The 12,334-nt window shown below is 35.5% G+C and overlaps 1 protein-coding gene across 1 annotated transcript in view; it reads left to right on the top strand.

Moving 5' to 3' along the window:
- Nucleotides 1–12,334, top strand: part of SGCE (sarcoglycan epsilon) — a 67,595-nt gene that overhangs the window by 20,599 nt on the left and 34,662 nt on the right. The window contains exons 2-3 of the mRNA XM_022586256.3: nucleotides 5,296–5,418; nucleotides 7,248–7,405. Of these exons, the coding sequence (XP_022441964.1) occupies nucleotides 5,296–5,418; nucleotides 7,248–7,405 (281 nt within the window). The remainder of the gene's footprint in view (nucleotides 1–5,295; nucleotides 5,419–7,247; nucleotides 7,406–12,334) is intronic.

Here is a 12,334-nt window from a genome sequence, read left to right as displayed (position 1 = left end):
AACACGAGAGACAGATTAACAAAATTGAAATGCTTTTGGAAATGGGCTTCAGCTTCTTATTAATAAATTACTTATTTTAGTGTGTTATGTTCTTAGGCTGATTTAGCTATTGCTAAGGTTAATAGATCACTTAATCAATAGATCTCTTCGTTTAAATTATGCAGTATATTTCCCACACATCAAATATGTAAGAAATTATTTTATACAGCACATTAAATCCCCTCCTTTTGATTTGGCAGTTTGTTTACGTAACATATGGGTTGAATTAAGACTTTCTGTGGTACACTTATTTATTTCTGAATGCATTTAATACATAGAGTTTATGTTGCCACCTCCTCAAGTAATGGCTGTCTCCCAGTTATAGTAAGACTTTCAGAAGTATACTGTGTCAACTAAGAATCAGGAACTACACCACAAAAGGGTCTCTGGGTAGCAAAAATAGATGCAGCAAACGCAGGCTCCTGTTTTTCACACCTGGCAGAGCCCTGCGTGCGTTAAGACAGTACAAATTTGTTCTTACTTTAACATGCAGTCCCACCTCACTTGGTAGCCTGGTTTCTAAACCTGCAGCGGATTAATAGCAGCAAATTAGAAGGGATAGAGGAGCTGTTACAGGAAACATGGATAACAATGAGAAGTGACGGCTGACAACGTGTCTACAGATGAGAAAACAGAAAATCTGTAAAACACACAACCATAAAAAGCATTAGCAGACGGTGACCCGCTAGTGCTACTGGGATCGGTAAATGACAAGGCAACCAAACAGTTCATAAGGGCATGACTGTATTATAGAGGGAAGTGCAATAATTGATATGCCAAATGATGATCTTATGCCATAATGAAGAAGGATCAACCGCTGAGTACTTTAGAAAACTCAGCTCTCTAAAATGTTTCCTTCGTTGGGGTTCCTGCTAAACTGAGATTTTACTGTATTCTCTCAAACTGCAAAAATTAGAAAATGATGATGTAAGTGGACCTTTTAAAGTGATTAATTTGTTGATAAAGCATCTGTGAGAGAGAGATCACCTTGACGTGAATACTGAATCCTTTATGACTTCAGAGGAGAGACTTTAAGACTTAAATCTAGCTGAGACTTGTAGGGTGTCACACTCAGCAGCCAGTTTAGAGTCATGTCCTTGTTCTTGATGCAGAAAAAGGGCTGATGGTTCTCCGGACTCTTTTTGTAGAGAGTGGACTTTGTATGTGCTTGTGCACGTGCATATGCCATTAAAAAAATCATTGTGATAAGTGTGAAGTGTTATGCTCTAGATTCGTTAGCAATGCACCACCAAACCCTTTCAAAATTTGATGTTTACTAAACACGTACAGATTTGCTTTTGTTTTTAAGTAATTGTAAGTAAGCACACAAATGTGCACCCTCATATTTTCATCTCAGTGTTGCTCCCATAGGGAGAGAATTCCAAATGGACTATTAATAAAGGAAGACAGGATGCTATTTAGCTAGCATGAGGTCCCACTTTATTGCTACCGCCATCACCGTCTGTTACTTGGTTCTTGGCTCTCTGCTGTCCCATAAGATACATTTTCGAAAATGGTTTGTAGTTTCTATGCCTTATGATTAAAACATACAGGGAACAGTTTTACAGAAAGATTTTGGTAGCATGTTAACAAGGAATATTGGACCTGCATTTAGGGAGGGTGAAATATAACCCCGCCACTTGCCCACATATCCTTTTGCTCTTTTCAACTCAGATATGTAATTTTTCCTGTAAAAAATGCCGTTATTTATGACTACCTGTCTTCAGTTTTTAATCTTTGCAAATCTAGCTACCCTTGTGGTTTGAAGATGATGTTTTTGACCCCCCCCCCGTGGGTTGGACTTTTGGTTTAATTGTTTTGCCCATTAATGGTGATGGATTTGCACGGATTTAGCCACAGACTGGTTTCTAGTTTCATTTGTATCCAGTGGCATGTGTTTGCAGAGGTAATGGATTTGCAGCCCTACACGATTGGAGAGCCATGCAATACACAGAGCAGCCAGACCCTGTGACCTCAGCTTGATTAGCAAGGCACTGTATGCTTGTATATTTCAGAGACTGTTCAGAGGTTTTTTTTCAGAGATGTGTATTTCAGAGATTGTTAAAGTGTTTCAATTTCATTTTCAAGACTTTCTTTTAGGGAAAACAATATGCCTCAAGCTTGCTGTTTGTGAGTACTACCTAGACATACGTGAGTGCAACATGTGTTCACTGTTAAGTAACAGACTTTTTTGGTGTTAGTGCAAACCCTATCAGTATTGTTTATATCGCTCATGTTTAGAACAAGAGCCCATAAGTCTGAATTCTCTGTGTCACTTTGTTGCTTTTGAAAGGAAGCTAGGTGTAAATACTGCCCAAATAGCCTCTGTTGAAGAGCTATTTGTTTTTGCAAGTAACAAATGGGAAAGGTAAGGTAAAGGGCACTTCTCTAAAATGTTCTGTGGGTGCCCATAATTTAAACTGATGCTACAGAAAGGAAGTTTTATTTTCACAAACAAAACATAGTGGCTTAGTCATTTTCCATTTCTAGATGATGAGTGTGTCATACATCTGTATCATGTTTTTCTCAAAGTGAATGGCATACTATACTTACAGTGAAGCAGGCTTTACTGCAGAGTTGCCAAGGTAACTGACCAGCAAGTATGCAGTTCAGCAGATTGCAGAAAGGCAGTTTTACACATGAATAAAGAAATGTGCATGTAATCTTAAAACCCAGGGGGGCCATGGTAGATTGTGGTTTGGCTCTGTAGATTGTAGAAATGTTGTTTGTTGTTTTTTTTGTTTGTTTTGTTTTATGAAAGCAGAAAGTGAGATGTTCTACACTAGTCCTTGAAGTGAGGTAATAAACAGTGACAAGTACCCTTTTATGGTTCTATTTTAGGCCCTGCCATGGGCCATATAGAAAATAGGACCATTTCAATATTATTAATATGAACAACTTTTCTTTTTGATTTATAAGCTAGCTTTTACCACCTTATGTCAGCAAAAACTACGGGAGACTGTTAGTAGTTTATAATGTAAATGGAGGATGGTAACCCATAAACTGCTACACACATATGAGAATTAATTTAGGTTACAAAACTGAAAATGAAGTTAAGTATTATATATATTTAGAACACAAACGTAAGAACTGTGTTTCCCTCTACAGTGCTTTGTATTAGAATGTATTCATCCATTTATAAAATTATTCAGGTATGCCAGACACCTTCTAGGTGCCGAGAAAATAACAAAGGTAAATAAAGTTCAGTGCTGGACTTCAAGGTGTTTTTAATCTCTAGAAAGAATAAATTGGATAAGCTCCAAAGAGATTCCTTTGAATTATGCAAAACATTCCTGTGCCTTGGATGTAGGATTGTGATCTAGAATTTAAACACCTTTCTGTATAGAATGAAATAACTTCTCACCAGGAGTTCACAGCTCTCCATAATTTGACTCATCTTCCCAGTTTTCCTCCCCCCACCAGGATCTAGCGTTACTGGCTTAATTCCATTTCTTGAAAGGGCCCTGCAGTATCCCACTTTTGTGTCTTGCACATTTCAACGCTGAAATTGCCCATCTCTGAGTTTCGGAATCTTGCTAGCACTTTAAAAGCCATATTGAATTCTACTTCTTATATAAACCTTTCCCAGGTCTTTCCAGCTTCCATTGCTCTTCACCATCTTTCCAGGTCTTGCCAGAGCAGTTTGTCTCTCTGGGGTCATACCTAGTTAGGGGAGTGTTGGTCTCCCAAACCAGATGGTGAGCTCGTGAAAGGCAGGGACTGGGTCTCCTTCATCTTCACATTCTCCACAGCACCAAGCATTCAGCGGATGCCATGGAATCCAGCTGGTGAAAAATCTCTAATTCTCATCCTTACTATTTTTCTGTGATTCACTTATTCTTGTTTTTTTGGAACGGGACCATTTTCACAGGTGAGTAAATTGCTCTTGGGTAGAGAATGGGTATTCTAAATGCCATGGGAATGCTTACCAGTGCTAGTACAAAACAAGTCAGGAAAGAACGAGTCTCCCTATTACCTAATTTAAACCTAACTTGCCGCTTCCTTCCTTCTGTTACCACAGCCTTTGAAGTTGTGTTTTTAGTAGTAAAGCTATGGATACATGAAGCTACAAGCCAAATATTTTAGTTCAGTTCCCCATTTTTGGCAGTCATCCACAGAACTGTAGGGGCAAGTTTTCACAGATAAAGAAACATTTTTGTGGGAGTTCCTATTTTTATGCTCAAAAATTCACTGTCAGTGATTTTGCCATCCAAGGGCTTTTAGTTAGTTGTGAGCCCGGGAGTGAGCAGCCTTGAGTTCTTAAGGTTAATTACTACATTTACAAATCCATCAGTGACTAAGAGAAAGAACTTGCCTGATAGGGTTTATCTGTTTAAAAATTGCAGCCAGTAGCCAAACAGGAAGATAGAAAATCAAAAGAGATTGTAGAGGTGACAAGGGTAATGGCAGTATTGTGTTGGTGGAGATGATGATATCAGAGGAAAAAAAGGATAAGTTGAAACTAATCAAACCAATTTGGTCATTTTAATGTACTCACATCATGTATCTTAAGTAACCAGTAAATCATGAAATCTGCCCCATTTCACTTAAAGAAATGATTTGCACTGAATTTTGTGATGTAATTGTTATTGCTTATTTAGGAGGTAGCATAATAGACTAGATTCTGTGTGTGAATTATTAAATCGAGATAATTAAGTCGAGATCAGGTAAAGAGGAATAAATCATTTCCAGGAAAGATGGGGGAATAATACTCAAAGAAAGAGTATCCAATGCATTTTTATAAGTATCAATATGTATGAAAGTCACCTTACATATATCAATGGTATTATGTAGTCCGATATGCTCTGTCTGGCAAACAGTTAATACGGTGGAGATTGTTACCATTTAAAAAAAATGACTCTTTATACTTTGCTTTGAAAAAAGAAAAAATATACTGTAGCAATTATATAGCTGATCAGTTCTCATGATGTATTTTGTTGGTAATAATCTCCATAAAAATTACAAAAGGGATTTCATGGATGTCTTTATTATTTAATAATAATTTAAAATATTAAATATGCCTAATTCTGCTTACATAATATTTGAAAAGTCTATAAACACAGCAAGTTGAGAGTTATTCCATGCTTTGTCCTAAAACCACTCCCCTTTAAAACAAACTTCTTAACAATCTTGCATGTTGCTTCAGTTTTCTCAGAAATTTCTACATAGTGAAACCCTTCTTTACAGTGTAAGTGAATTTTCAAAAGCAGAGCTCATTATTTGTCTTTCTGTCTCTTATCTTCCCTCTGTTTTCAGTGTACACTATTTTCTCCAAGGTGCACTCTGATCGGAATGTCTACCCATCTGCAGGTGTCCTCTTTGTACATGTTTTGGAAAGAGAGTATTTTAAGGGGGAATTTCCACCTTACCCAAAACCTGGTATGTTCTGGCGGGAAAAAAAGTGGTTAATTTACTAAATTTTTCTTTTTGTTCAGTGTGCATAATCTAGATGATATATGATCAAATATTACTGACATTGCTTGACATGGTCTGGATATGTGATAAATTGATTGTTATAGAATATTTCCCATTTTAAGATTAGAAATTTAATTACCGAAGGAAGTAACTCATTTTTGAAATTTAAAGAAAGTGTATTTCTGATTTCCTAGTCTTGAGTTTTGTGCTTCTGACAGATGATCTACCTATATTCTCAGAGAAATAATTATAGATTTACAATTTTACACATTAAGACTTAAGAATCTTACAGAGTACATTGATTTTTGGAAAACTATACATATGTTGTAGAAGAGATTGAAATATGATATTAAGAAAGAGTTCTCAAAAAAACTTTTACAGTATGAGATAATTTTATATAACTTCATAATCATATAATGGAGATTAATTTTTCTTCAAAGTAATACCAGTTACGAAGTCCTATTTAATTTACTATCGGTTTAAATTATGTTATGTTGGATTGTCACAAATGCCATCAAATTAACAAAGAAAGAATAGCAAGAGAAAATACATTGTTATTATGACTCTTACTTAACAAATAAAAATGAATTTCTGAAAATTCCAGCATTAGAATTAATATAAATATTATTTTTGTGGATTATATGATGAATAGCATACCTGAAAACACTCGTAAAATATAGTTAAGCATGTTCTCACCAGCATTCAAGAAACAAGGCAGTCTTTTCATCAATTACTTAAAAAATGTGTTCTCGTGAGGGGCATTTTCTTTTTGCAGAACTATATAGCTAAACCTTGTGAGCAGCAGCTTCAACATTGGAGAAGAAAATGTAGTTAAGAGCATATTTCTGGAGTCAGCCAAGATTAAATTCTAGTTTCAGGGGCTTCCCTGGTGGCGCAGTGGTTGAGAGTCCGCCTGCCGATGCAGGGGACACGGGTTCGTGCCCCGGTCCGGGAAGATCCCACATGCCGCAGAGCGGCTGGGCCGGTGAGCCATGGCCGCTGAGCCTGCGCGTCCGGAGCCTGTGCTCCGCAACGGGAGAGGCCACAACAGTGAGAGGCCCGCGTACTGCAAGAAAAAAAAAAAAATTCTAGTTTCACCACTTAATATGACCATGAAGAATTAACATGGAAAATTACGTATTTCATCAATAAAATTAGGGCTAATAAGCGTACTACTTTCATTGGTATGTTTGAAAATCAGATGAAATAGTGCCTGTAGAGGCCAGGCACATGCTAATAAAATGACACCATTATTATTTATTATTAATAAATGTCATGTTATTGCAGTTCTTTTGGACTTGGATTTTTTCAACTCATCCTCCACTGTTTTTAAATTACATTATTTTTGTTTTGATGACACTTTTATAATTTTGAGATATCCCTTAAGATGAGTTTGATAGTGCTCAGAGTTTCATGAAAGGAAGGTTTCTCAGAAGAATGAATACATCAACATGATTAGGGGATTTTCCTGAAAGATAGTTGTCTCATTGGTAGAACTTTTCCACTGCTATGTGACCTCCTCCCCCCAAAAAAGAAAAGGAAATGTACCCCCAAATTGTATGAATATGCTTTCTTTGTTGAATCAGATTTCTAGACTAACTAAACAACCAAAAGGATATTTTTCTTACATGAGGCCCTAATCTAAATTCCCAGATGGATTTTTTTTGGGTGTGTATTTAATTTGCTACAAATGTTAAGAAAAAAAATTTTAGACAGACATATATTTATTGAAACAATCAAAGCAACATGTGAAAATAACTGTCTTATATCTTACTTCTGTGTTTCTTACCTAGGCGAGATTAGTAATGATCCCATAACATTTAACACAAATTTAATGGGTTACCCAGACCGGCCTGGATGGCTTCGGTATATCCAAAGGACACCATATAGTGATGGAGTCCTATATGGGTCTCCAACGGCTGAAAATGTGGGGAAACCAACAGTCATTGAGGTAATTTACTTAGAAAGAGCAAAATTATATTCTTGATTTTTTTGTAATTTGAATTTCAAATGTTGTGATTAAAATTACATGGCAGTGGTTTTCAGTATTTTATGCATGAAAACACACTAGATAACATTTGGAAGTGTACCATTCCTTTCTGTTCATCTACAGAGTTTCTTGTTTCAGCTTTTATGTAAAAAAGCGTCGTCTAAATTAGTGAAAAAAATTAAAAGGTATTTAAAAGAAATAAATTACTGTGAATTCTATTTAATAAAATGAACAAAAACTTAAAACACTTATTTTCTCCAAATTTTAATTTCAGATTTCATGTTCATTCAGTCATTAAGGAGACGTCTTTTGAGCCCCTACCATGTGCTGAACATGATAGGTGTCGGTGGTAGAAAGATGAATAGTAGCTGTGCTCTGCCGTGTCTTACAGTTCAGGGGTTGAAGCACTGAATGGAAACCCAAACTTAGCCAGCACTGACATAACTGTTATAATAAGAAGGGGCTGTTTGATGCAGAGTTATAAGAGGGTAAATAGAAATTCACTAAGTAGAAGGAAGGCTATTTTAGGCAGAAGATGCAGCACATCAAAATCTTGGAGGCATAAACATAACCACATGGTCTTAGAGAACTTACAAGTGTGGCTAGAGGACAGGATGCACTCCAGAGGGCAAATGATGGGAACGGAGGTGTTGATGTTGGTAGGAGCAGATCTTTGAGGGCTCTGTAAGCCATGCGGATATGTTTGACCTTTACTTTGGGAGTGATGATGGTGCTATAATTAATCAGATTTTTACCAGTACCTAATATCATACCTGGAAGATATTAGAAATTGAAACAAAAACAATGACATCAAACCTTTAATGGGAATTAATTTTTTTTTCATGAATGGATGTAAAAGCTAAAGGTGTTTCACTCTTTACTATACCTAACAAAATCAGAATTATAATGGCCATTAACGGCAGGAGAGGCCTACTATAGTTTTATGCCTAGATGCCTCTAGGATCTTAAACTGGAATTTAACTCTTCAATTCCATAAAAGCTTACTGGTAGTGACCAGGGCACCAGCATAGGAACTGCTAGTGGAATTGCCAGGAGTTTGCATATGTCCTGCGTGGCATGTTTTCTACCACCAGAAATTTCTGTAGATTCTCAGGAGATTACATGCTTTGAGGTTTTCTCCAAAGTTTTAATCAGCCGTGGACTCTGGATATGAGCTTCCATGCTGGCTGAGAGAAGGTGTTTCTTCATTTGAACTGAAGTTTGTATTAACATGACATTTCAGTGATTTCTATCTATAAATCTGCTTTCTTAAGGCAACGTTGATATAAGATAGAAATATATGTAGATGTAAGAAAGAAAGTTATTTGGAGTTATTGTCAAAATAATTTTTAAAATATTCAGTAAAGTTACAAAAGAAATATATAAATGTAAGTCACCACCTTGCTAGATTAAAAAAGAAAAACACAATCACCTTGAAGATTCAGAGAAAGCATTTAATAAAATTCAACACCTATTCTTGATAAGAAAAAAATAACTCTTAGCAAACTAGGAATATAAGTGAACTTCCTTAACCTAATAGGTTATTTATCAAAAATAATAGCAAACATAATTTTTTAATGGGAAAACACTAGAGGAATGCCATTTAAATTCAGGAACAAAACAAGAATGACCCCCTGTATCACATCTATTACAGAATATATTAGAAGTCCTATCCAGTGCAGTAAAGAAAGAAAAAGGAATTTATAACTATTTGAAAGGAAGAAATGGAATAGTCAATGATATAAAGAGTCTATGGGCTATTAAAATCTTCAGAAAGCCTAGCAGTAAGCTATGGGATCAATATAAAAAATTTAGTTATATTTATTCATTAAGTACAAGTACTGAGAAAAATACATGTTTTTAAAAGATACCATTTTTTTTAGTAGCAGCAATATTATAATGTACTTGGAATAAATCTAACAGAAGGTATGCAAGTTCTGTATGGGAAAAATTATAAAACTTTGTTGATATTAAAGAATGCGTATATAAATGAAAAGATAGTTCATTCAGGGATAGGAGGACTGAAAATCATGAAAGCATCACTTTCCCCCTAATTGATCTATAGATTCAATGCAGTTCCAATAAAAAAATCTCAGTAGGTTATTTCACGGAACTTGGCAACTAATTCTAAAATTTATAAAGAAGATAATAAAGCAAAATCAAGACATGCTTAAAGAAGAATAAAAAGGGGAAAGATTTCTTTCCTTTCCAGATAGCAAGATTTATTGTAAATATGTAGTAATCAATCATAAGTTTGTATTGATACAGGGATAGACAAATTAACCAATGAATAAAATAGGGAGCCCAGAGACAGATCCATCTACATAAAGAACAATGATATATGTCTAAAGAGATGCTGCCAGAGATCACAGATTAGGGAAAAGGAGGTCAATTTATTGACTGGTGCTCAGCATATGGCAAACATAAAATTAGATTCTTACTTCACAGGAAATACAAAACTCATGTCTAGGTAGATTAAGGATTTAGCAAAAGTTTAAACTATTATATAAAACTGTCGAGGAGTATCTTTCTGAGTTTGGGGGAGGGAAAGATATCTTAAATAACACCCAAATTTTTTTATTTAAGAGAAAAGATTGATAAATTTTACCATATTAAACTTGTGAACTTCTGTTCATCAAAAGAAAACATTAAAGAAAAGACAACCCACAAGCTGGAAGATGATATTTTAAATATATATAGCTGACTAATGAGATAAGTATGTAAAATATAAAAAAGGACTCCTACAATTTCAATAAGAAAAAGACATGAACAGACATTTCACCAAAGAGGAGACATCAATGCCATTTAAGTAAAGAAACTTACTCTCCTCAGTAAGGAGGAATATTCAGTTTAGAACCTCAGTGAGAATTTTATCCTCAGTAAAGGTCATTGCAGTGGATATGGGCTGGAAAACGGAATATTTCACATAGCTGAGTATCACTATACCCTATGATCTAGCAGTCCCACTTCCAGATATGCACTTAAACAATTGCAGGGAATTCCCTTACGGTCCAGTGGTTAAGACTTGGTGCTTTCACTGCTGTGGCCTGGGTTCAGTCTCTGGTCGGGGAACTAGGATCCTGCAAGCCACACAGCATGGCCAAAAAAAAAGAAAAAGAAAAAAAAAAGAAACACTTGCAAATGTCCACCCAAAGGCATGCACAGTCATATTCACTGAGCAATGTGTGTATAGGAAAACACTGGAAACCCACAAACCAGTTGAGATCCAGAAGTCCAGCAGCAAGAGAATAGATAAATTGTGGGGTATTCGCAGAGTGAACATTTATAGCAGCAATGAACTTAAGCTTGCCTGGCAACATGAATGAATGTTTTTAACGTAATGTTGAAAAAAACCAAACAAACCCCAGAAGACTGCATACAGTTTACTATTTTTATAGGCGCTCAAAACCCAGAAAAATGGACAATATATTTTAAGCATACATGCATGGATAATAAAACTATATTTAAAATGGATGGGATGATAAAATCCAAAATGTTTACTCTGGTTGGAGAGAGGCAAGAGGCTAGGGTAGGAGAGAAACACGTGTTGAACCAGGATTCACAGTGGTGCATTATACCTTACTACCAACATACAATGTTATGAATATGTATCAAATAATATCTAAAAAGATGATGAGGGCTTCCCTGATGGCACAGTGGTTGAGAATCTGCCTGCCAGTGCAGGGGACACGGGTTCGAGCCCTGGTCCAGGAAGATCCCACATGCCGCGGAGCAACTAAGCCTGTGCACCACAACTACTGAGCCCAAGCTCTAGAGTCCACGGCCACAACTACTGAAGCCCATGCACCTAGAGCCCGTGCTCCACAACAAGAGAAGCCACCGCAATGAGAAGCCCACGCACTGCAACGAAGAGTAGCCCCCGCTCGCCACAACTAGAGAAAGCCTAAGCGCAGCAACAAAGACCCAACGCAGCCAATTAATTAATTAATTAATTAAATTTTTAAAAAGATTATGAAAACTTAGCGTATCTTTCATTTAACACAGTATTGATTTATCTGTAAATAACTCATTTCTACATCCGTATATAATAACATTTTCAGTGTTTAAAAATATTCTATTAATAATATAGTCAAAAGATTTTGCATATCTTAAACTAATATTTAATCATATACATCCACTAATTAATTTATTCAGTAGCTACTTATTAAGCATCTAAAATAGATCAGCCACTATTTTAGAAATAGGGGATCAGAAAGTGCACAAACATGCATGCCTCTTTGCTATGAAGGGCTTCACATCATCATGATAAGTAGAATTCGACTGAGGATATTACAGTATTTAAATATCTCGTTAGAAGTCATAGAAGAATTGCATTCTGTTACAGCTGTTAAAATTAAGCATTAAATATAAATTCAGGTAATAAAATTCTTCCTCCGGATTCATGAAAGGTTCTTCACTCTCTTGTGTAGCCTCTGATTTAAAAACACTTATTTGAATTTATGAAATTTACAATAATGAAATTTGTGATAATTATGGGAAGGCTAGCCAGAAAAATATTGCCATTAATCTGAAAATGTTTAATCTTTTTTTCTAGCATTAGCTTTGAGATATTATAACAAATAGTATCTAGTATTTTTTTTCCACTGAGAATATTATTAAATTTTTTGCAGGGTAAACTTTTAAAATCATGAGGATTCCCAAATGTTTTTGCATTTCTTCATTTGCTTGTGAACAATAATGCCTCATTAATTTTAATGACTACTCTTAATTTTAGTGTTCAGTGTGAACCTAATTGATCATGTGTCCCAATAGAGAGCAGCAAAGAAATCATTAAATCCAAAAGAAATTTGACAGATTGTGGAGAGATAAGTGCTTTTATCTTTGTGGAATAAGACACATTTCAGAATATGTACTTTGAAATATTGTTAA

The sequence above is a fragment of the Delphinapterus leucas genome, chromosome 9, assembly GCF_059928025.1.
Source record: "Delphinapterus leucas isolate spDelLeu-1000000601 "Yukka" chromosome 9, BTC_Dleu_Yukka2, whole genome shotgun sequence".
NCBI classification, from domain to species: Eukaryota; Metazoa; Chordata; class Mammalia; order Artiodactyla; family Monodontidae; genus Delphinapterus; species Delphinapterus leucas.
Note: the sequence above shows the minus strand (reverse complement) of the source record. Positions and strands in the feature narration are given on the sequence as shown.